Below are 26,117 nucleotides of genomic sequence, written 5' to 3' on the forward strand. Positions count from 1 at the left end.
CCGCGAGCGCCTCACTGTGCGCAACTCCCTCCCTCCGCCGCCCCTCCTCTCGCTGTTTCTTCCTCTCCCTCCGCCCCCCCCCCCGCCCCCCGCGTGCCTGTGTGTGTTCCGCACAGGCGAGGGGACCCAGGGAGCAGTCCAGGCTCGGCGCGCGGCGGAGCTGCGGCTGCTCCTGCTGCCGAGGGGAGCGACGAGGTGGTTGCCTTGCGCCTCCGCGGACTTCCCAAGTGGGGGCAGAGCAGCCTCTCACGAAGCCGCTGGTTTGGAAGGCGCTGGGAAAGAGGGACCTGCAAACTCCTCCTCGGCGTCTTCTCCCCACCCTCTTTTGGCCCCTGCCCTAGGAGAAAGTGGAGTGTGGAGCTCGGTGATCATTATTTCTTCAGACAGCTTCGCGGTGCACCGACTCGGCGGCAGCCCAGCGGGGCTCTCGGCTGTCGGCGCGCCTCTGCGTGTGTGGTTCCGCGCGGCACACCTCGGTCGACGATGAGGAAAGGTCTGCGGGCGACAGCGGCCCGCTGCGGACTGGGACTGGGATACGTGCTGCAGATGCTCGTGCTACCTGCCCTGGCTCTGCTCAGCGCCAGCGGCACCGGCTCGGCCGCCCAAGGTAAGGGGGTCCGCCGACTCTGCGGCCGCCTCTCTTCGTTTCTCGGGCTTCCCTCCTTCTTTCTCTCCTCCCCAGTTCTCCTGACTTCCTTACTTCGCCTCGTTTCCCTCAACTGGAAATCACTTTAAATTCTACTTTTCCAAAAAGTCAGGAAGCTTTGGCCATGATTATTTTTAATCTGTCATCCGAGATGGGCACAGCGGGGCCAGGGACGCACGGAGTGTGGACACGCGTCTATCCCTGGACATGTGGGAGCCTGAGGTGTCTTTTGCACTTTCTGTCCGACACTCACACGTCGTCGTACATTGCGCACACCGCGGTCTGGAGGGACTCTGGGTGCGGGCGGCGGCGTGGCCTGCCGCGGATGCTCTCTGATGCGCAGAGGCTCCCCGCGCTGTGCCACGTCTGGGTCTGCGGGTTCTTCAGTGAGTCTCTGAAGACACCAGACGCCCAAGGGCTCTCAGCTAAGATAACGTGTCCCTTGCGGCCGGGGACCCTCCGACGCCGGTGCCCTTCGGCGGCTGCCCTGGGCGCGGTGGAGATTCGCGGGGCACCAGGACGGCGTCCCGAGCCCAGCAGGCCCGGGGTGTGCATGCCTCCCCGCTCTCGTACCTTCTCCGGGTCGCCCTACTCGCCGGCGACGGAGAAACTTAAAACCTCTCAGCTCTGAGGAAACGGACTGGTCGTTCAAACTAAATCCGAAACTCCCCGGGGTAACCCGGCCACTTTATAACTGACATTTTAATGCGTCTGAGCTTTAAAAAATAAGTGGCCGGGGCCCTGGGCACACCAGGATCTAGAGGAGCTCAGCCAGGAGTTAAGGGTGGGTAAGGGCGGAGGGGAGGCACAGAGGCTGACCGCCGTTTTCTTCTTGCGCTCCGAGTTTGAGGTGATGGAGGCAAATCCCTGCCTTCCGAGCCCTTCCAAGCGGAGTGGAAGACATTGAAAGAAGAAAGCCAAGACTCCCCTCTCCGGGGTCTCTCTCGGGTCATCTGACGCCCCTCCACCTCCGGGCCACCCCGACCGCCCTCCTGGGTCTTGCCGCCCAGTTTGGTGGTGGTCGGTGGCTCCGCGCTGGCAGCTCAGCTTTTCTCTGGGATGAGGGTGGGGGTGGAGGAAGCTTCCGCAGCGTTCGGAGGTAATCCAGGCATCCTATCATCTCGGTTACACTCTTTCCAAATTTGGAAAGCAGAGGAGGTGCGGCGAGAGCCTCAGCTCCCTGGGAGATGCTCAGACACTCCGGCGGTTAGCGGCAGCATTCCCGCAGATCTGCAGAGGAGCTGGGGGCGAGGGCGTGGGAGGTGGAGGCGGGCGCCGGGCGCGGGCTGGTGTGGTCAGGGTGGGGCGGTAAGTGATTAGTTAGGCTTTGTGAATTAGCCAAAGCTACTTCGGAGAGTAAATTTTCCTGCTGCCTAGCTAAGTAGCCACGCTCATAAATCCTTCCCTTCTAGCCAGATGCCTCCCATCCCCGAGGTTTTGCCCTGGTTTTCTTATTCATATTTCTAAAGCTCATCTGTCTGTCTATTTTACAAAGGAATCCCCATTGAGAATCATAAACTTATTGTAGGTTTCTTGAAATTGGAAGAAGTTCTCAGGATGGCAGCTGAGGGTACTTAGAGGGGGCGTTTGCAAGTTGAAGTGAGCAACCTGATGAATTGTTGTGGAATCAGCCGCGTGACTCCCTGTGGAATTCGCCTGTTGTTATTGGGCGCACAAAGGACTAAGATATAGGGTGGGGGTGGAGGTGGGGACGGAAGGGGGACCAGGCAGTGAGAGAACTGTTTGGGAAAAGGACAAGTTAAAGTCCCCAAAGATGCCAAATGGGAGATATAGGATCCCTGCCGAGAGCTTACTACAGCCAAATTAAAAAGACTGGATAGGAAAAAAGATCAATAAAGATAATCAAACAGAAGATTGTAAGTGGATTAATATTGAAAGAAGAGGGGAGAAGCTATTAAAAGAAAAGATGCCCAGGATAGACTGAGCATTTGCCTCTTACACTTTTTTTCATTTCATAGACCAGGCAAGCCAAAGATTGAGGGTTTAACCAACTCTTCTGATCTTAAGTGGAACAATTAAATGTATTCTTTTGGGTTTGTGCATTTCACTGCTGTTTTTCTCCGTTTATTATTTTTCTTTCAATTCCTAGTGGACAGACTGAATCTTGTCTTTGAGAGACACACTATTCCACCCTTTTAATCTTTGGCTTCCTCTGTATTTCAGGATACCAGATATTCCTGTTAGGTGTCAAAAATGTAGAAAGCACCAAACTCTACTTTCTGTTACCATCACTATCACTCTAATCCATTCTTCCAGCCTGTTTTCTGTTGAACTACTATTAAATACACTTTCTTCTCAGAATCACACTCCTATAATGGTTTGATAAGGAAGTCAGACCTTTGTTTCCTTCTAATTTTTTTCTATTTTTTCTCCTCTCTCTTTGGACTAGATCACTAGGGAAATAAAAGATGCTGTTGCTCCCTCAAGGTGTGATTTCCTTATGCTGAGGGCTTAAAGATGGGGATAAATGATTTTTTATGAATGGAAGTATGTATGCAATTAAGATGAGAAAGTTAATATAAGCACTTTACAATGTGGACAAGAGTTTTTATTCTGTTGTTAGAAATGCATGTCTTCAGAGAAAGCCAAGAATATAACAGATGTTTAAGATAAAAAGGCAGAATGGATATTATTTGTGAGTGTACTCATTTTGTAACTGTGGTTTGAAAAAAGACAGCAGTCATTTTAAACAGGTCCTTGGGAGAGTCTTAAGGCTTTAAGCAACAACTTTCTCCTTTCTGGCTATGTTCTAATTGTTTCATTCAAGATTGCTGGGAACTCCTAGCTCCAGGGAATCTGTGGTGTTTCTGACTTTCAAGAATGAAAGATTTCACCAGGAAAAGGCTGTGTGTGTACGTGTGTCCAGTTTGCCTCAAGATTAGTGTCCTCTTGAAATGCATTTTATTCCTGGATTACACAACATTGATATTCTGCTTATCTAGCACCAACTAGTGTTATGAGTGTTAACACCACCAAAGTCAGAACAGAAAATTACTGAAGATTATATTGGGATAATTCTCAATTATTGTAAGATAATTTGTAATGCTTTTAAAACAATATACTTCTTCCAAGAAAAAGAGTAAAAATTACTTTCACGCATTTATGCATATTGATGTGGTACAAATAGACAACTGGCATGGAAGACTGACTTTCACGACATGTATACTATATCGTTTTTCTGTTCCAGGAGCAGAGTAAATTCTTAAGTTTGCATTTGGAATTTGTAGTAAGGCAAAGTAAGCAAGTTTACCTTTGTTTAGAACAATAATTTCATGTCTTCTAGCTTAGGGGATTCTTAAAAGGCTTCAGAGAGCAAACTTTTCAAGTACTTGCAAAGCCTGAGGAGCCATTAAATTGTTAACATTTACTGACTTCCTGGCCTTCTGTGTTCTGGATCCCGGGGATTCCATGTTCAACAAGACAGGACCCTAGAGCGTCTCCTGTTGTAGTCTGGTTGTCACGATCAGAATACATACTAGATCCTTGTTAAGCAACCCTCCTAAGGACGTGGAAGAGGCATCCAGCTCTCCTAGGCAAACCCTTTTAGCATATTTAGAATTATTGTTGAGACTTAAAAATAACTGTTCTCTAATGTATGCTAGGTTCTCCAATTAGTGCAAATAGCCGCAGTGCCCTAACTGCCTTTAGCACTTTTCTGATTTAGGTCATGGCTTTGCTGGAGCAGCAGAGGGAGTCACTCTCAGAAGAAACATTAAAACTACAGGAGGCCGCCACTTCAAGACGATAATGGGGAAGCATGTGGGGATGGGGCTTGAGCCAGCATTCTCGCCTTGCTCTTTTAGCCCATGTCTTCTCTTTTAGTTTGACTTTTGCATTTGTGGCAGTTAGGAACAAACCTATTCACGTCGCCTCAAATTAGAAATTCGTGAGCTGTTTGCATAGTGTATGGTATTGGAAGTAAAGTTCTGAACAATTATTATGTCCCATACTGTGTGCTGTTTTTTAGGGAGTTGAGAAGACAGTTTCACCCTTCGAGGAAGACAGACTTAGAACCACAGAATTATGATTTGCGTTCTGAAATAGAACAGTGGCTGTAGGTATAGTACTTTCTGGACTCAAGCATCCTGTGTTAGCAGTAAACAGGACAAGCTAGGGTTGCAGTGGGAGTGGTAGCAGGGTTCCATAATCCCTGCACAGAGGAACGTAAGGGCAGGAGGTTGGTTGGAAGTGGTTTGGTCTTAAAGCTGTTTGCATTGCAACTGTCTTATTAGATCTTGCTTAGGTTTAATATATCATTGGTCTGGCTTTGGGGAGACACAGGTTATATACAGGCTGTGAGGGGGGTGTGGTGCCCATTCTGCCTGTTAGTTTAGTGGTGACAACTGCCTCATAATACTGCCGCCGCCGCCACCTAGCCGTGTGGCCACTGGTGAGTTATTTAGCTTCTCTGTGCCTCAGTTTCCTCAGATGTAAAATGGGAATAAGGTAAACTATAAGCCAGATGAGGGCTGCATGAATTAACACATCAAAAGTATGAGCAACAGTATTCTTTGGTTTCTAACTCCGTAAACCACAGACCAAGAAATCTAGACGTTAAAGAAATTAAAGGTCAATAATTTTGAACCGAGAGTAGGGTTTGCTGCAGACACTGCTTCTCCCAAAGTCACAAGTGGAGTTGCCTGAGAAAATGCTCCAAAATGTCCCACTGCAGACTCCTGGGCATGGCATGGTTCTTCCCACAGCCTCTGGGAAGCTGTCTCTTTTCATAGCCACATTTCTTCCTTTCCACACAATCTGGGAAATTAACCTAATACCAGTTCTAAAAATGCCATGTTAAGTCACAGCCTGTTGAGCCCTGGCTTCACTCTTTGACTTTCTATCTTTACAATGAATATTGAAAAATAACCTTGCATAAATCTATAAACACGTTTATTTAATACATACTTTTATTTTTTAAAAGTACCTGTAAGTTCCAGATTTTCAGATAACTGTTTTGAGAAAACCAGCCTGTTGAGCAAATGTGGATAGTTTTTCTTAAAAAAAAAAAAAAAATGAAAAAATGGACACAAGTGTATATCTAAAAATCATAATGGAATACATGATAAAACAACACAAAAATACAGAAAAACAAGGGAAAGCAAATCACCAAGACTTTCATACATTCAAGTTATATTTGCAGTAGAAAGCTTCAGCATCATAAAGTAGAACAACATGGGTAATCTAGATAATATGTATTTTGAAAGTGTCACACTTAATTAGTTCTATCTGTTTAATGGTTAATGCCATTTTTTTTCATGTTTAGTGCTTTTTTTTGGGGGGGGGGCATGTCATGTGGATTGAGGGATCAGTTCTCCAATCAGCAATCAAACCTAAGGGCCCAGCAGTGAGAGCCCCCACATCCTAACCACTGGACAGCCAGGGAATTCCCTCATGCTTGTAGTAAATGTTGCTTTCTACCAAAAGTTTAAGATAAAACTAGACATTTGTGGGAGTTTTGTGTTATTTAGAGTTAAAATACGTCTTTCTCTTACAGTATTTTCATTCCACTTTTACTTTTGGAATGCCTGGTCTGCAGTTAGAGAGTCCTAAATTTCTCACTCTTTTTCTCTTAATCTAACTCCTTAAAGCTATGTATGGGCTCTTCTTTGGCAGCAGATTGCTTATGGATTTGTAGAAGAGAGCTCCATGAATATGAGACCTTGGGTATTGTTCCAGTATCACTTAGTCAAGGATGTTTAAACTAAAATAGAAGCTATGAGAAACTCAACGCTATTCTTTATGTGACGTTTTTCAAGTATAGTAAGTTTGCCTTGAGCAATATTTTAAAAACTGTTTATTTTTTTCTAGTTTTTAAAAAGAAATCCAATGATTACATAATTTATAGTTTCCCTTATTTTAAATATTTATGACCTCCATATTTGTAGAGATTTTAATAACAAATTGTATAGTATTAATTTAATGAGCTAACAAGCTCAAAAATAGTAAACTTTTTACATTCTCTACCTGATTAGAACTCTTAGAAGAATTTCTGCCTTTTCATGAAAACCTAATACATATACTATGTTGTAAATATTTGGACTCTTTATAAACAAAATGTTAAAAATATTATCATAATTTTACAATTGAAATGAGTTCAGGGTTAAAGTTGTAATGTGGTTTCTCATTTTGAGAGTTCCTGCCCCCCAAAAGTTGCTCCCTTAGGATTATATAATGAGGTTTTGAAAGCCACAGAAGAATGTCTCCAGATCTGATACTTAAAACATATCTAGTCACTCACACAGTGTTAAAGTTACTGTGACATTAATTAAATTGAAGTTATAATTTGAAAAGTGAGCTGAAGCTTTCAAAGTGCTGGTGTTTGTCCTTATGTCAGTATACCTTTTTATTAGCAATGTGTAGTGATTCAAAAGTGCTTGAAGTAGTGAAAGTATAAGCTTAACATCTGAAAACTCCAGTGTTTGGGGAATACCCTCTTCTAATTAAATAAGCATGTCTCATCGCAGTGTGGTAGTGGAATGAGAGAGAAAGGAGACAGGTGAGACTTCATTTTATTGATGTGCTTCTTAGAGTTCTTACTTAAAATATGAGGCTCCAAATAATCATCTGTTAACAGATGATATTGATTAATCAAATTTCATTCCAGAGTTACCAGTCTTATTTATTTGAAAATGTTGTGAGGATAAGGGTTTTATCTTCATTAATCATTGTCATTTGGATCCTGTGGCTAGATTCATTTCGTGGCAATTATGAGAGCCATAAAAATGCTTCATGTAGACGAACGTGTATTATCTGTTCTTCTAACTAAGAGTGTGAAACAACAGAAACTCCCTCAGCACATTAAACAAGTTTATTGATGAATGCTAACATTTTTCAATTTTAGTCAATGTCTTAATTGATTATTTAATCATGGACTGACTGAACTCAAATGTTATTGTCTTTTTTCCTCTGTTCAGAATAAAAAATCTTATATATGAACATTCATTTCCAGTAAAAACACATTAATGCTTTCCCACTAAAATACATCTGTAGCCTAGTTATAAGGCTAAACATGTCCTTAAGTGGAAATGCAGGTGTTTTCAAAATTCATGAAAATTAGTGTGTGTAATAATATAAAATATGAAAGAGCAATGTAGAAGTAGAAAAGTAACTATTTTAAGATAATGCATAATGTACATTCTCTTAGGCAATAGTTTAGTGCACTATGATGGGCATGTGGTATAATAATATCCACTTATAATTACAAGCATAGTGAAATACATCCAGGTATCAGGCAAAAGTGAAGGGGAGCAGTTTGGGACTATTCTAGTCTCTGTGAACTTGAACTTTGTTTTTTGCACTCAAATAGAGTATTTTAGATGATTCCATTATCTTTTTGGAATTTCAAAACCCTTAAAAAAAATCTTTCAAAATCTGAATTAGAGACTACCCTTAAACAAATGGTATTCTCTGACATTTTCTGGAACTAAAAGTGGCAGTCAGTGAAGAAAGCATTGTTGTTGTTTTATTATATGTGATTATCACAAACCTGTGTTATCTCTAATCCAAACCAAATAGCCAGATTACTACCACAATAAAAACTTTGATTGGAAACACGGAGTAAATGATGGCAGTTTCACTTTGAGCGTGATGTCTGTGTGAAATATGTTGACATTTGAATTCAGCTTTTACTAAGGGAAAGTGATTCATTTTATCTTCCATTGAATAAAGAGTTTGATAAATATACACATTGTAGCCACCCAATGGAAGTAGGCAAGTTTGGTAAGCACAAATCTTGGAGTCATTCTGGAGAAAACAGTAATTACCTTACCTGTCATTTTCTTTAGCAACTTTCCTTCTTTCTTCTGTATCATGAGAGAGCATAAACTTTTAAATGTGTTAGGGATCAAATTCAAGGATTGAAAGAACCTAAGACATTTTCCTCCCGGCCTGCTACAGCCATCACCCACAGAGCATGCAGCTTGGTGGAAAACAGAAGCCTGTTTCAGAAACTGCTCTCAGAAGCTGAGGAAAAACAGGCATGCTCAAATGATTTATTGTTTGTGCTATCCGGAATAGAGACCTAAGATCAGTATTTCATTATAATATTATTCAATGGCACTCTGACTTGAAACCTTTATATAAATAGAGTCTTGATACACATCTATTTCAATGAACATAGCAAAAGAGTTTATAAAGTATTTAAAAGATATATTTTTTTATACATCACATTTGGATTTTACTTAGACTTATTTGAGCAGGATGTACTTGTTTGAGAAATCTAGACTTAAATCAAAATGATATACTGATACATGGAATCCTTCAAAGTTCTCTGTAAAATGCATTTATATTTCCTCAGCTACTCTGTTAAATAGTGTCATTAATAATACCAACATTGTATGTTAAATCTCACCTGTACATCAGAAATTGAATATCATTCTTAGGATATATAGGAGTTATTAGGGACAATTGTCTCAGAAAAGAATTTGCTTAAATGAAGTTTTATCTTTAATATAAATAACAGTACATTTATAGAAAATGTTACCAATATCTTTCTCTTATATATTAATCAAAATATATATTTATTTTTGCTTATGTTTACACATGAACAAAAATTAACTACATATATGTTTAACTATACATATGTGTGTATATATATATTAATTATATATATATATTTAAAAGGCATATTGGAGAAAGTTAGAGTTTACTTACTATAACCTGATGAAAAAATGTAGAAGGATGACTAGAAAAAATTTTAACAATAGATTTGTTTTCCAAGTAGGGATGGGGCTAATCAGTTTATTAACTTTATTAGAGACAATGATCATGTGAAAGATACACATGTCATTTTTTGTAGGATGAAGTATCTATGGAATTATTTCCCAGGAGGGCATTTCCTGGAAGACTCTTAGTGGAATGAAGAGTTATCTGTGAGCACACACACACGCACACACACACACACACACTTATATTTGCACAAATTGTGTGTGTAACTCTTTGTTTTAGGAAAATTCATTGTCAAACAGTCTTGGCAATATCCCCAAAAAGCAAACAAAACCTATCAAATAAATGAAAACAAACTTACTGAAAAGAAATGATAAGGTAGTCATTGAATAGGGAATCAGGTTTCATCCCTGGTTTCTAATGGGAAAATTACATTCTTCTCTGCAAAAAGTGTTGTCGACCAGTAGTTAAATTGTCTACTGCAGTGCACAGTAGAGCTGCCTCTGGTTCATTTGTGCAGTGGCTTATCTGATAGAAGCAGTTTTCTCCTGTCCTGCAAGTAACAGAAACTGGGGGATCTCCACGTGCACTGGCTTGTTTAAAACACGTGGAAAAGAAATACCATATTTTCCTACACATGCGTGTGTGCATGCTAAGTCACTTTAGTCATGTCCAGCTCTTTGCAGTCCTATGGACTGTAGCTTGCAGGCTCCTCTGTCCATGGGATTCTCCAGGCAAGAATACTGGAGTGGGTTGCCATGCCCTCCTCCAGGGGATCTTCCCCACCCAGGAATCAAACTGTGTCCTTACATCTCCTGCATTGGCAGGTAGGTCTTTGCCACTAGCGCCACCTGGTAAGCCCATTTTCCTACACTGCTACTGCTAAGTCGCTTCAGTCGTGTCCGACTCTGTGCCACCCCATAGACGGCAGCCCACCAGGCTCCGCCGTCCCTGGGATTCTTCAGGCAAGAACACTGGAGTGGGTTGCCATTTCCAGTAGACTATAATTTTTTGACCAAAAGAGAAGGCCAACTCTCCTCTGTGCATGAGTAAAATGTTTCATTCACATGTGGGACCCCCTCTTCAACAGAGACAATGTTTGCCTGGTAAGCACCTTGCCTGAGTGACTTCTTATGATTGGGCAGATTGAAGGCAGTCAGTTGTGTTGTTTTTCAACTGGTGATATGTTTCAACTTCTTAATAAAATGGAATTATGTTTCCAGGCAGAATGTTTAATTTTCTTGGACTCCGTCAGATGCTATACAGATGTTTTTATTTCTAGATTTCTCCATTATATCCATTGATAACTTTATTTAAATGAACAAAGATAAAATTATTTGAGGGGGAAAGAGTTGTTACTACTTAAAGAATATAAAAAATTTAATTCTACATAGAGGGATAATATGATTTCCTGCTTGTTTTTAATATTATATTAAATGCAGGTTAATATATATTTACATGACACATCAATATGTAAATATATGTTAATTATTACCGTATGTTTCCACATCACTTGGCATTTCTGAACTAGGATTTTAAAAGATGCAAATAAATTCTAGCACACAGGGAATTGTTTCCTATGTTCTCTATCTTACATATCATATGTTCATGGATGACATAGTCTTTTTGTAAGAAAAATATGTAATATTCTGTTAAGAACAGCAAAGTAATAATAATAATGTCCCACAAAGTTTTGCGATAGCAAGTCTAAATGCTAATGAGAGGTTGCCTGTTTAATGCTGAATTGCAAGGTTAAAAAGAGGGTCTTAAAGATAACAGCAGATTCCACAGTCTTTGAGTTTGTTTTGCATTCAATGACAGTCACTAAATTAGGGAAAGGAATGTTCAAACAACACACTTGAGGAAAAGTGATTTTTATAGAAAGGAGCCATTTCTGCTAATAGCCAGTAACTGCACGTAACCCTGCTGACATTAAAAGTCCATTAGCTAAGCTCAGTTTAAATAGCAGCTGATGCAGTGTCAGCTAAATGTACACTGGAATTTTTTCATATAATGCAGTAATAGCAGTTCTGTAATTTTTTTCTAAAACTACATACATTAAGTAAAACAAATGTCATCTGATAGTAGTGGCAGGGCTGCTAATAAGCAGGCAGAGATTTGTGATGAAACAAAAGTAACAGTCTATATAACAAGAAGATAATAAATGGCAGTGATGGTTTTAAAAGGAAGCCTTTGAGAAAAATCATATGGAGGAGCTTAAGCTGACATCCAGAAAGAGTTGTTTCCATAGAAGCACGTATTAATGTGCACTACTTTGAGATATTCATTTAAAGTGGAGTGATTTTTTTTACCATTAGCCTCAGTGTTTAGTATTTCAGTGTATTTTGAAACATCTTAGACACTGTTATATGTATAAATAGCAAGGGAGTGGGGGTAAAAGGGGATTGAAAAAAGAATACAAGTGAAAAAAGAGATGTAACTTCATATGTGTTAATATCTTTAAGGAGATTACTATGGTAATATTTTTAAGCAATCTGATTTATTAATGCTGTCTAAAATGAAATCAAAGGTTGAAATATTTATATTATCCCCCCTCTCCTGTTTTTCCATTTTTTGAAGATTTTCCAGTCTCCATTTTAATCATCTGAAAGACAGGAAGTTTTACTGGAAATTTTTAATAGAATCCAAAGATTTTTAACAACTTATCTTAAAGAATTCTCTAGGACAGTGTTCTGTAACTGTGAGGCCATTGTGGAGACAGTGAGGGTCACTTTGTAATCTAATGGGTGAGCTGGGAACAGGGCAGTAATTAATCAGTGGCTGTCGTGCTCACACCACTATAAAGTATTACGAGAACCTTCACGCTGACCACCCCTCCCCATTATCAGACCATTAGTAAAACCCTGTAGAGGCAACAATGGGGAGGCCTGCCCAAGCTTATGACCCTAATCACTTGAGTATAAGCTTTGTGCATATTTTCAGAATGGTCACTAGAATTCTCATCACATTTTCGAGTACTCAGAATTATTTCTCTTTGTAATCTAAGAATTTATTATGTCTAACCTGAGATATCTTACACACACACAGCCTGAGATGTTACATCTTTTGTTTATTTTTGTTTTAAAGTTAACTCAGTTTTCTTGATATGATTAAAAAATACCTCACATAACTCCACGTGGCTTGAAAAGGGGGAAAAAGAAAGGAAAAGGGAGAAAAAGAAGAAAGGACTACTATTTAACCATAATGGGGTGACAGAGATCTCCCTTTTATGTTCACAGCTTTTCATACAAGCGTTTCATAATAAAATCAAGAAGTTCTCTTTGGTGCTGGTAACTGTTTTAATTCAGTTCAGGCCACTGTAAAGACTTATTTTGAATGAATTGGAAGCTTCTATGGATAGAGTTTATGCAATTAAATTCCTAACCAAAATCCCACTTACTAACATATTGCATGAGGGACTTGATGAATAATCTCGTCTTTAGTATGTAACTCAAACATTAATAACAGATGGAAATATGCCTGAGTTCAACCAGTAGGCTTTGATTTTTAATTCTAAGCTGCCTTTAGTTTTTTCAGACTAAAACATCTGTTAAAAGTGACTATTTTCTGTATTTTTTTTTCTTTTCTGTTGCATAAATCTATCGCAAGATGAAAAGAGAATGCCAGAGTATTTGGCCACATGATAAATTTGTACATATCTATGAACTAGTATTATGAAATTGAATTATGTTGAAAATTATAAGATGATGCTCAACTGAATGAAATAGGACAGTTGTTACATTAGAGTTTGGAATAGTTTTTAGAAAAAAATTACCCTGCAATGTTAATATACTGTTGCTTTCTTGGAAGTTTTACAATGTGTGTGTGCTTTTTTTTTTATGAAGAATTACATTTTGAAAAATTTTGAGTGAACATGATGTATATTATGGCTTTGTGTTAAGTTGAATTTGTTCATTTATACTTGGAAAACTTTTCTTAAAATAATATTTAATAATGTCTATTGTTTAGTGTGATTATCATGACTGTGTTTAAAATAGTGAATGGTGTGGATCACTGCTTTTTTGCTTTTTAATATTTCTTTCTTTTGACACTTAAAGAATTAAAACTCATTAGATATATGCATGTATGTGTGGGTCTGATAATTTCCTGGTATACGAAGTTAATCAAAATTCATTGAAAAAAAATAATGTTTACAATCAAGAGTGTTCTTGGCAACTATGCTAGAGAAATATTAAATACTTATGCAATCTTTATATAAATAAATCTCTTGGTAAAAGTGAATAAACTGAGCTTAGCTCTAAGACTGAATATTGCATACAAATCTAAAATACTTTAGCTTCAACCCACATTTGTAAGAAGAATGTCAGAGTCAGAATAGTATTTACATCACAGAATTACGAAGATTAACAGGGTTGTAGAAAGGGAAGAATTGAGGACACAGTGCCTGGCATGTTACATGCTTAACGCACATTAGAGATTGTTGTTGCTGTTGTATCTTCATTACATACGTCTTGGCACTAGTATGAAAATCATTGAATATATCACAGGAATGAAAAGATTGCACTCAATTGGGGGTACTACCAGGTGGAAAAATATTTAAACCAACAAAGGCATGTTGTCGAAGATGAAATTCTTAAAAAGAATTTGGTAGATTTAAAAATCACATTTTAAAATATCCTGTTAAGTTGTCAGATTTTAACTGTACATTAAAACTCTTTGGAAACTCAACACATGTGTGTTTGGGTTTTATGGACATGTTTCAGATGATTTGTTTTTTCCTATGCTAGATTCTGAATGTAGAATATATTCCACTAAAACTAGTATCTATTAAATGTTAATGAAATAATCAGTTTATATTTTTCTCTGCTATACATTAGCTATACTTGTAAAGACAAGTATAACTAAAAAGACTGGAAAAAACAATTGGAAAATTCTTTAGTTTTTGCTAACATTTAAATTCTTTCTGGCTCAGTGGTAAAGAATCCACCTGCCATGCAGCAGACCTGGGTTTGATCCCTGGGTCGGGCAGATCCCTTGGAGAAGGAAATGGTAACCCGCTCCAGTATTCTTGCCTGGAAAATCCCATTGACAGAAGAGCCTGGCAGGTTACAGTCCATGGAATCACAAAGGAGTTGGACACGACTTAGCGACTAAACAACAAAATTCTTTCTAGAAGAATAGAAACAGCCTTCTTCACTTATGTCAGAAATTTACTGATATAAAGCAAAGCATTTACTGATCCTAGGGTAGAAGCAAAATTTATTAAACTGAAGTTTCCAAGCAGAGCCAAAGTTCCTATATGTGTGAGGGGCATGTTATAATATAGGCAAAAAGGTAAATTAAGATACCCAAACTGTTATGTATTTTATAATTGACACTTGCATTTAATAAAGTATTTTTTTCTAATGGATTGGTTCAGGAACAAACTATAGCTGAACTCTTACAGTTTCTCAGACATATATGTTAATTATGTATATGTAATGGGAAAGGGAAAAAAGTACAGATCATAATATTACTTGAAAAAAGTTTACTAGTGTACATTTATAAAATGGAAGTACTGTTGCTTAAGTTATAACTTTATTTTGAAAAAATGGACATAAAAATGTTTTTAACTATAAACAACATTCAGGACTATATTTTTTAGTTCACTGTAACATTAAATAATCTGTTCAGTCTTTAGTTTACTGTGACATTAAATAATCTTGTTTTTTCTTTTTCAAAATGTCCTTCAAAATGTGTTATTGTAAAATTAAAAGCATGAAAAGCTTTTTCCTCAAAATGTGTCAACTTGACAGGAAGACTGTAACCCAAAGCACTTATGACCAAAAATAATGCAATTATGGATAAAAACAATGTAATAGGTGTGTTGACTAAGTAAACAAGGATAACACCACCACTAAAATGATACTCACACAGGAAACACTTTGTAAAGCCCACTGAACATTGATTGTGTTGCCATTTTCTTTGTCTAAAAAAGCAAAGTTTAACACACTTAGTTTTTACTCCAGCCCTCCGCGACCACAGCCCCCTCACTTCCCAAGTCCAGCATTGTAGGAAACATCCCACTTTTAAAAGAGAAAATTAATAAGAAGCCTAAAATCAACAGTGTGGTTTAGTTCATACATAACTATGAAAACTTATCTTTATAGCATCTTATTCCATTTAAAAAACCCAACAGAAGCAATCTAGAATGTTTTAATGATTGATTAAACTGCTCATTTGGGTTTTTCTGCTGTGTATAACATTTGGTTTGCAGTAGTTTTCTTTGAAGATTTCCTGGGGGAAAACCACAACCATTAAAAAGATGAGACTGTATTTATAACCCCTCCTTCTAGGGTATACCTGTATTTTTGTTTGTTTACTTTTTAAATAAAGAGAAGCTTCTCAGAACTTTAATTTTCTGAACATTAAATGGTCTTAGGCAGTTCTAGTGTTATTACTTCGGTCTTGTTTTTTTAAATTGATATGAAAAATATTTATTTTGTGCCATAATGCATTTTTATTTATTATTTTTTCAGGAAGGGGGGCAATTTAGAAAGCCGAGTTGTTGAAGCAAACAAAAAATTACTTTATTTCAGAATCTCATATATGTTAGATGTTTATAAGCACTTATATTCAATTCAATCCTTTAATGATGTTAAATTATGAAAGATGACATATATTACTGAAACCTATTTTGAATATGTCTGTTTCTCCCAACTGGATCACTAAAGAAGTTTTTTCCTGCTTCCTGTCCTGCCTCACTCTCCTTTATTCTTCACACAGAAGCTAGGCAAATCCTACAAATATCATCAGTAAAGCTCTTTTTCCTAAAACCGTTTGATGGCTTTCCATTGCTTCTAGAATCAGACCTAAACTTAACATGGTTGGCATAGATATTTGTTCTTAAACCTCTAATTCCATTCCTGGTATTCCTCTGCGGTTATGGTTTCCTCTGAGCATGCACCTTTCCCAAGCCCGGCACTAGTGTTCCAGTGCAGCCCTAGAAGGGGACATCCTTCAGATCTGTTTAACAAGCTGGCAGTGAGTGCGTATGGCAGCTTATATTCTTCCCTTTGCTGTGAACCAGGGTTTGCTCCTCAGGTTTCATCCCTTTCTTCTAGCTGATTTCTGTTCCATTTTGATATCTTAGTTTAGATCTTCATTTCTCCATCAGTTCAGTTCAGTTCAGTCACTCAGTCGTGTCCGACTCTTCGTGACCCCGTGAATCGCAGCACGCCAGGCCTCCCTGTCCATCACCAACTCCCAAGTTCACTCAAACTCACGTCCATCGAGTCGGTGATGCCATCCAGCCATCTCATCCTCTGTTGTCCCCTTCTCCTCCTGCCCCCAATCCCTCCCAGCATCAGAGTCTTTTCCAATGAGTTAACTCTTCGCATGAGGTGCCCAAAGTACTGGAGTTTCAGCTTTAGCATCATTCCTTCCAAAGAACACCCAGGACCGGTCTCCTTTAGAATGGACTGGTTGGCACTCCTTGCAGTCCAAGGGACTCTCAAGAGTCTTCTCCAACACCACAGTTCAAAAGCATCAATTCTTCAGCGCTTAGCTTTCTTCACAGTCCAACTCTCACATCCATACGTGACCACTGGAAAAACCATAGCCTTGACTAGACAGACCTTTGTTGGCAAAGTAATGTCTCTGCTTTTCAATATGCTATCTAGGTTGGTCATAACTTTCCTTCTAAGGAGTAAGTGTCTTTTAAATTCATGGCTGCAATCACCATCTGCAGTGATTTTGGAGCCCCCCAAAATAAAGTCTGACACTGTTTCCACTGTTTCCCCATCTATTTGCCATGAAGTGATGGGACCAGATGCCATGATCTTCATTTTCTGAATGCTGAGCTTTAAGCCAACTTTCTTACTCTCCTCTTTCACTTTCATCAAGAGGCTTTTTAGTTCCTCTTCACTTTCTGCTATAGAGCTGCCTTTTACACCCGACTGTAACACTCTTTCCTTTTCCCTGTGTCCCCAGCTAGCATGTCAGCAGGAAGAGGGCAGGAAGCATGTTCACTGTGGTATCTCTAGCACATAAACAGGAGCTTCATATATGCAGTGGGCATACAATATAGATCTTTTAAATGATGTTGGATAAATGCATAACACATCTTAGATGGGCTTTTGGTGAGTACACACTGTGGTGGAGTTAACAGGAACTTTCCTGATTCCCTTTGTCACTGACCTGGGGAGCTCCTGTACACAGTGAGATGAATATGAAGTTGAAGGTAGAAAGGACAGTCTCAGGAGTGAAGATTCACCATCTCTTAGATTCTGCCTAAAAGGCCAATCTCCTTATCCTTACTTTAGAAATCCATTCCTGACTTAACATAGTCCACCCTTTAATTTGGGGCTATTAAGTAATGAAGAATTTGGATTCTCATATAGTGAAAGGAAATAAACCTCAAACAACTGACGGGTAAGCAATGTGAGCACAACTAGACTCTTGGCCAGTTTGGTCAATTGGCCTAAACATAGCATGGGGAGTTAAAGAGACCTACAAGTTGAACCAGCAACCTATCAACACTCAGAGACCCTGATTATTCAGTTATAGAATTCTACCATATGGAATATTATTAAAATAGATTTTCTATTTTAATGGGTGATGAAATTGTTTTATATTAGGATTATTGTTGGACCAAAAATTGCTCTATAGAGTATTTCTTCTTCTTTCTCTCTGCTGCTGCTGCTGCTAAGTCACTTCAGTCGTGTCCGACTCTGTGCGACCCCATAGACAGTAGCCCACCAGGCTCCCCCGTCCCTGGGATTCTCCAGGCAAGAACTCTGGAGTGGGTTACCGTTTCCTTCTCCAGTGCAGGAAAGTGAAAAGTGAAAGTGAAGTCGCTCAGTCGTGTCCGACCCTCAGCGACCCCATGGACTGCAGCCTTCTAGGCTCCTCCGTCCATGGGATTTTCCAGGCAAGAGTACTGGAGTGGGGTGCCATTGCCGTCTCTGTTATTTCTCTCTACTACAAAGTAAATAAGGCTCTTGCAGGGTATGTGTCTTAGTCTGTTAGGGCTACTATAAAAAAATAACACAAACTGGATGACTTATGAACATCAGAAACTTGTCTCTCACAGTTCTGGAAGCTGGGAGTCCAAGACCAAGACACCAGCACGGTCATGTATGTAAGGATCCACTTTCTGATCCCCAGACAGCAATCTCTGTCTGTGTCCTCACCTGGCAGTATGGCTAAAGATCTTTGCAGGTCTCCTTTATGAGAACACTAACCCCATTCATTAAGGCTCCACCCTTACAACCCAAGTGTCACCCAAAGCCCTCACCTCCTAATACTATCATCTTTAGGGGTTAGGACTCAAAGTATGAATTTGTGTAAGAACAAACATTCAACTTGATGGTATGATCCTGTGAGGATGAGGTGAGAGGGTGAGGAAAGGGGGCAGAGTAGTCCAGAGTCAAGAAAAATAAATCTGTTTGGGAGTGCATATTCAACCAGTTATCTTCCTGTAATTGACTACTGTTTGAAAGTTCTTTTGCTAGGACCACAGTCTATTTTCTTTGGGCAGGATATTTTGTTTTTTAGACTAGGAAATCATATAGTGAAATGTATCATTATAAAGCGTTATTGAACCCGATTTTCTCGTAGGCACTTTTAAGGTGACCGAATATGTTGTGGATTATGCTACACTGCCGGCAAAGAGGAAATTATAACAAGTAACTACTTCTTTTTTGTTAAGACTTCAGTAAACACAGACCCAACTTGCCCTGAGTAATTACCACAGAGAGCTATGCAATGGTCTTTAACTAGTAGTTGTTTGTAATCAAGCAGCCTGAATCTTGCCTTGACATAAAGCAGAGGAAGTGGTTAGGAGACAGACCTGTAATTATCAGCAGCAGGTGCCCATAATGGAATGCCAGAGAGATGTTTAGAGAGGCAAATATTACTTTAGGAAAGCTTTCAGGACTGTCAATTGAGACCAAAAGATGTCTAAATAAAAACTGGCTTGAGAGCAATATTAAAAGAATGTGTCTTTGGAAACAAAAGAAAGTGTAATAAATTCCTTTTATGCAAATTAACCTCTTCTTCCATATGCCTAAGTATTATTAAGATGTGAAGTCTGAAAGATTGGACTCTGTGTTCAGAAAAGGAGTAATTTAACAACTTTAGACACTTTTAGTTATTAAAACGTTTATGGTTTAAGCAAAAGCTCTGCTCTTTATTTTAATAAGTATCACATGAATAAATCAAATGAAAAATTAGCTTGTCTAAAATGAATTTTCATGGCTTCAAATGACAGTGGATCATAGATTCCATAATCATACATGACGAAAATTTTTATTTTAATTTTATGTTAATAATCTCGATTTAAAGAATCTTCTCATTTGAAGAACAAAAACAAAAGAAACTCTGTAGTAAATGAGAACCAAACCTTTAATATAGGAGCTTCTGGTGGCTCAGATGGTAAAGAGTCTGCCTGCAGTGCAGGAGACTCAGGTTTGATCCCTGGGTCGGGAAGATCCCCTGGAGAAGGAAATGGCAACCCATTCCAGTATTCTTGCCTGGAGAATCCCATGGATGGAGGAGCCTGGCAGGCTACAGTCCATGGGGTCACAAAGAGTCTGGTATGACTCAGTGACTTCACTAAACCTTTAATATACATTTTACTAGTTTCCTATATATTAATTTATTAGACATTTGTCAGTTGTACAGAATTTCACCCTTCAGTGATAACATGTTTCAATTTTTACCCTTTTCTAAAAGAAATAATATTTTACCATCCTTTCTGAGTGGTACTTAGAAGGAATAATTATCCATATGATAAACTATGTATAATAAAAACTTGTAATCAAGTTATAAAAGAAATATTAAATGTAGATTTATAATGCCAGTTCCTCTTTAAGCAGTACACTTAGCTAAGTTGTTTTGATAGTGTCCTATTATTTCAATATTTTTCTTTCATCTTAAACTATAAAGACTGTGGTTTATATTAACTTACAGGAAATTCTATTAATACTGTATGAGGTATTGACAGACTAAAGAAAACCAACAAAACATAACTGCCTGGGTAGTTTTTTATGTTTTTAAATGGGGAATTTTCTTTTCCTTTTTTCTTTCTTTTTCAAGTAAACATTCACTTTGGTTGTCTTTATGTTGTGGGGAGTGAATAAACCATGTGGACTTGAACACCTTCTAAAGGACAGAGGAGTCGTGATATGTCTGTAAGAGCTCATTCATTCTCAGATGTGCTTAGCTTGTATTTTGGGGAATATTTGTTTTCCTGCCTAATGCTAGCCATATATTTATCACTGTGAAAACAAGTGGAGAAATCAGTCATATATTTATCACTATGAAAATAAGTGGAGAAGTCAGTCATCCACTGCTCTTGCCAAAAATGCCTTTAGCTCCCAGAGTAGTTGTATGTCAAGATCTTGCCCTACTTAAAAGGAAGACATAAGATTTATTCTGGAAATTTACCAGGACAGACTAGCCCTCGAAACATGAAGGAAAAGATCTCTGTAGCTAAATTAAAATAAACTTAAGTCACACTTGATACATTATGCTTAAGATAGCTCCATCTAAAAATATATATGTAAGTTGTAGAGGGCCTTAGTCTTTTGTTCAAAGTGGACCCAAATATGGGAGATTCAATAATTACCTAAAAACGGATAGATAAAATCAAGGAGAATAATAGTTTTATGATTTGAAATTTATCTGCGTATTTTGACTTATTTGGAGTTCTTTTCCTTCAGATTGTGGAGTAAGTTAAACCAAGCTGGACAAAGGGCTCATGTTTAGATAGAGATAACGAAGCATCCAAGTATTATACTTACTTGGATTCTCACTAATGAAATTTAGAATTGACATGGAGGAGAAAGATGTGGTTAGAGCTGGTGCAACATAGAATATATTTCTATTTTAACATGTAGTATATTCTCTTAAGTGATAGTCTCATTTAACCTTTTTTCTAGTACAGCTGAGATCAATTTAATTTAGGAAGTATTAATTGCAGTATCCCATAAAGATAAATGAGAGAGACTAGAATAAGATGTGGTACCCATCTTTAAGAACATTAAAAATCTTGTTTGGAAGATAAAATAATTGCAGGTAAAACATACAAAACTACAAGGTGGAAAATTGACAGAATAAATAAAACTATTTTGAAGGAGATAAAAGGAGAGATAAACATGATTTGGTGCCAGGACTTTCTGCTGGGATAAACTCTTAGCCAATTTTGAGAAAGGAACAAGGCAACAAATCTCATTCCCTTTTATAAGTACTGCTTCCACTTAACTTGGCAGCCACTGGAAATGTTCTGTTATAGTTGTGCAAGGTTGTGTTTTCTCTTCATCTCTTCCCATTTTCTTCCCCTTTCAATTCTGAGAGCAATTCTTCCCTCAGGCTTTCTCCTATTAACAGCACTTGTCTCTGCCTGGAAGTGAGAAGTTACAAAGACGTGGTTTCTGATTTCTTGAGTCCTGAGTCGCTCTAGCCTTTGCTGTCGCAGGTTCATTTCTTCAGTGCAAATTGAGTCTCCAATCCAAATTTAGCTATTTTATTACATACTCTGTAGCTAAGGTACTTTAGGCCAGACATTACTGCATCTCCCAGCAACAGAGTTTGAGTTTGTCAAGTAGTGCAGGTTTGTTGTCTCTTTTTAAATAGAGTTTTACATGTTTTGAAGCTTGTTTGGATATTAAGTAATGGTCTCCTTGGTGCTCCGATGTTTATAAAATGATGTCAGTGCTTGAAGGTAGAGGATTGCTATAGTAGATACTTGCCCTTCTCTATAAAGGATATACAAAAGGGAGGAAGACCATTTGCATGAATCTCAAGGGTGAGCCGGAGAAGGCTATGGCACCCCACTCCAGTACTCTTGCCTGGAAAATCCCATGGACGGAGGAGCCTGGAAGGCTGCAGTCCATGGGGTCGCTGAGCCGGACATGACTGAGCGACTTCACTTTCACTGTTCACTTTCACGCATTGGAGAAGGAAATGGCAACCCACTCCAGGGTTCTTGCCTGGAGAATCCCAGGGACGGGGGAGCCTGGTGGGCTGCTGTCTATGGGGTCACACAGAGTCGGACACGACTGAAATGACAGCAGCAGCAGCAAGGGTGAGCAAATGGATAAAGTTAAGCATATGCAACCTGTAGAACTACTTCAAAGTCAATTGTAGCACTTTCTATACTTAACTAAAATTCTTAGGTAAATTTAAATTGAAAGGGCCAGAGGGATCTGTGTGAACAGTTATGAAATTTAGACTTAAAATTTTTAATGTAAGAATGGTTTGCCTAACATCTTCCACAAATGTTTGGAAATATAGGTTGATGGATGGTTAGATAGATAAATTGATAGATATTAATCTTAAATTAGGTAGTATAATAACTTTTAGAACTCTAGTAATGTTCTTACTCTTTAGATCTCCACTTTTACTTTTCTTATGCTTTTTTTGTGTGTCATTTGGAGAAACTAGGAATGTCGCTAGGGTAAACAGTATATGGAATGCCAATGAATATTTCTGAAGCTCTGGTATTTTCCAGTTTTAGAATTTTGAAAATGAAAATGTGGGAAGAATGTAGAAGAGTGTAAAGTGATTTTTCAGTTTGGTGTTATAGTCATGCATGAGGTAGAGCTTTATTAAGTTTCTGAAATAACTGCATTAAAAATACATATAAAGAAATTTTGTTTTAGATTAATAAGAAAAGCACCTCCTATCCTTTCAAATGAAGCCCTCATAATTCTTAATGAATGCTATTTTTTTCATCTGACCCACTAATTATAAGACTGTGAAACAGGCAATTCATTTTTCCTAAAACATATGATAATAACAATCATAAAACCAATTACAAATGCTTTACTATGTTAAATGATGTATATATAAATATATACTGATAGCTCTATAGAATACCAACTTCAGGACTATAAAGAAAGGTACAGAGGATAAGAGCTACTCCCATACTTCAAAAATCCTAGGGTTGCAGAGCTCAGCAAACAAGAAGTTGGAGTTTTTCACTACTTTTACAATATTAACTCAATTTGGTAACACTGATCAGAAGCCCTAATTTGTAGTGTATTTCTGTGATTGAAAGTGATTAATCTATTATTTTTCAATAAACATAACTTGTTAAGTAGTGAATATAAAACAATGTCAAAATCGGGAAAATATAAAGAGTCATAAGTAGTGTAAAATTTGCAAAATTTTGTTTTCAATGTGTATGTTTATCCTTAGTTGTTAAAATACTTGGAATTGAAATTGACCCCATTGCTTGAGTTCAGTCAGTTTTGTCATAAAAATTTATTTGAACTTATTTGTAGAGTTTTTATACTGAATTTTAAATATTGTCATCGTCCATGGGGTTGCTAAGAGTTGGGCACGACTGAGCAACTCCACTTTCACTTTTCACTCTCATGCATTGGAGAAGGAAATGGCAACCCACTCCAGTAGTCTTGCCTGGAGAATCCCAGGGGCAGAGGAGCCTAGTGGGCTGCTGTCTATGGGGTCACACAGAGTCGGACACGACTGAAGCGACTTAGCAGCAGCAGCAGCAGCAGCAGCAGCAGCATCTGACTTGAAACTTTATCCTAAAAAGCTATGATACCAGGTGTGCATTAAAGACATGTTTTGATTCCTATTATTGTTTTCTTCAGTGCTATAATTTCTTTTAATAAAACTACAATTGAATTCTCAGCTACTTTAATTCACAAGGGAATTAATGCAAATACTTTTTTCTTCAGGATCTTTATTGTTAGTCTGTAATGTTGGTAGTATATAACTATATGTAGGATCATTTTCCAATCCAGATGATTAGTTTCAGAGACCCCAACACATGACAAAATTGACTTGTGAGAATATTTTTTTAAACTTTGGGAAATGAGAGGCCCATTTAGGGTCCATATTCAACTTTTAAAAAAACCTGACTTAATTATACAATTTTTGGAATATAGTTATTTTGTGGAGATCACTTAACTTGTTGGCTTTAATTTTGACTTTAAGATACAAATTTAAGAAACTTCATAGATATTGCAAGAAATGCATTTGTTCTTGTATTACATGCTAGTTTAGTTTTTTTGAGCTATTTCTGACCATTCTTCATGAAAAACTTTTATTTTTATTATTGAACTAACCTAAATGTAAGTATATCTTAACTAAAATTTGTATAGAAGTATATTCACTTATATTTTATATTATAAACTCTTTTATTGAGCATTTTCTTAATCATGTATAATTTTATCATTGAACCTACATGTCTGCTTATCTGCAGCATGTTGAATAGAAGACTAGATTCATTACAATGACGCAGAGGTAGGGAGACCACATAATTATTGACTAAATTAGGTCATTTCTGTGAATGACTGGGAAAGCTATTAAGTGTTATTTCTGGAAGCATAAACTGGAATTGTCCTGGTTAAACAGGATGAATAATCAACTTACCAGGACACTGCAAGATCCTGAAATACCTTCTAAATTGCTAGGTTAGAAAGTTAGTTTATATTCATAGTGGTTTTAGAATTGCATATACTTTGCTTCATATTTTTGAACTGATTTTCCCTTTTTGATGTTGAAGAGAATAATTGATTAATCAGAATAGCTACTTTCTTGTCTGTCTCAAATGATAGAGTGTGCTTTACCTGTGCACCTTCATTCTCTCAGGAAACCTATCTGAATGACTTACTAAATGTATTATCAGGGGTAAAACAACTTGTTTTCAGTAGCAGATTATATTTTAAAAACTATGAAAATCAAAGATTTGTTTCAAAAGGCCTAGAATATTCAGACTTAGAATATTCTTTGCCAGGGTTGGCCTTGCCCCTTTTCTCTCATTCTTATTAGTTGTCATTCTACCGCTTAGAATTGTCATTAAATGGGCATGTGAGTTGAGAGGCTCTGTCAGCACATTAGGCTTCCCAGGTGGTGCAGTGGTAAAGAATCCACCTGCCAATGCAGGAAATGCAAGAGATCTGAGTTCCTCCTGGAGGAGGAATAGCAACCCTCTCAGTAGTCTTGCATGGAAAATCCCATGGATAGAGGAGCTTGACAAGCTACATTCCATGGAGTCCAAAGAGTCCTAAATGACTGAACATGCATGCATAGCATGAGCACTTTCAGTTTGGGCAGCTCCATAGATACCCAACAACAGGACATAAGGCAGAGAAAACTCTAACAGTAACTCCTCTAAGTTGGTTTATTTGCCCTTGTTAATGTCTACTTCAGAGTGTATTGAAATTCAACTGAAAGAACCAAAATGGATTTTTGAGCTGAAAAGAAGAAATATTTCCAAACAACTATCTTGGACAGAAGCGTGATATATTTGCCATATATTGTGCCTGTTTTAAAAAGAAATAGTCTTAGTTCATTAACATGAGAATTGTATAAGGTGGTTGTTGTTATTTTTTAACAGTACTTATCTTGAATGAAAATTTTGGTGAAACATATTTGAGCTACATGGGGTTCACATCTTTTTATCTTGTGGAATTTACCAAAGTCATTTTATTAAAATTTTCTGGAATGAAAAACACATACAAATAATAATTAAATATTCAACCATCAAGTTTCAAAAGGTAGCTCTGCAAAGTTTTAAGAGGATAAAGTTGGAATTTCACCGAAGAAAAATTATAAAACTGATGTAATTAGCACTTGAGCATTCATTGGTATTTGAGGAAGAAGAATAAATGTGGGGAAACAATTAGTTATATTTACTCAGTTAGAACTAATGCATGAGGCCACCAACACAAGGGAGGGCATTCTCAAAATTGCTACTATTACATATATTATACTTCCTTTCGGCATTTGAGCTTCCACATGTATTCCATCAAGTCTGTGTGCAATGCGTCTTCTTTTGACAGGGGCATGTGGAGGGGGAGGGCTTTCC

General features: G+C 37.9%; 1 protein-coding gene across 3 annotated transcripts in view; it reads left to right on the plus strand.

Moving 5' to 3' along the window:
• Nucleotides 80-26,117, plus strand: part of UNC5C (unc-5 netrin receptor C) — a 419,967-nt gene continuing 393,929 nt past the window's right edge. For all 3 annotated transcript variants that reach the window (XM_005681406.3, XM_018049297.1, XM_005681407.3), the window contains exon 1: nucleotides 80-607. In XM_005681406.3, the coding sequence (XP_005681463.1) occupies nucleotides 484-607 (124 nt within the window). In that variant the 5' untranslated portion in view covers nucleotides 80-483. The remainder of the gene's footprint in view (nucleotides 608-26,117) is intronic.

Source organism: Capra hircus, chromosome 6, assembly GCF_001704415.2.
Source record: "Capra hircus breed San Clemente chromosome 6, ASM170441v1, whole genome shotgun sequence".
Lineage (NCBI taxonomy): Eukaryota > Metazoa > Chordata > Mammalia > Artiodactyla > Bovidae > Capra > Capra hircus.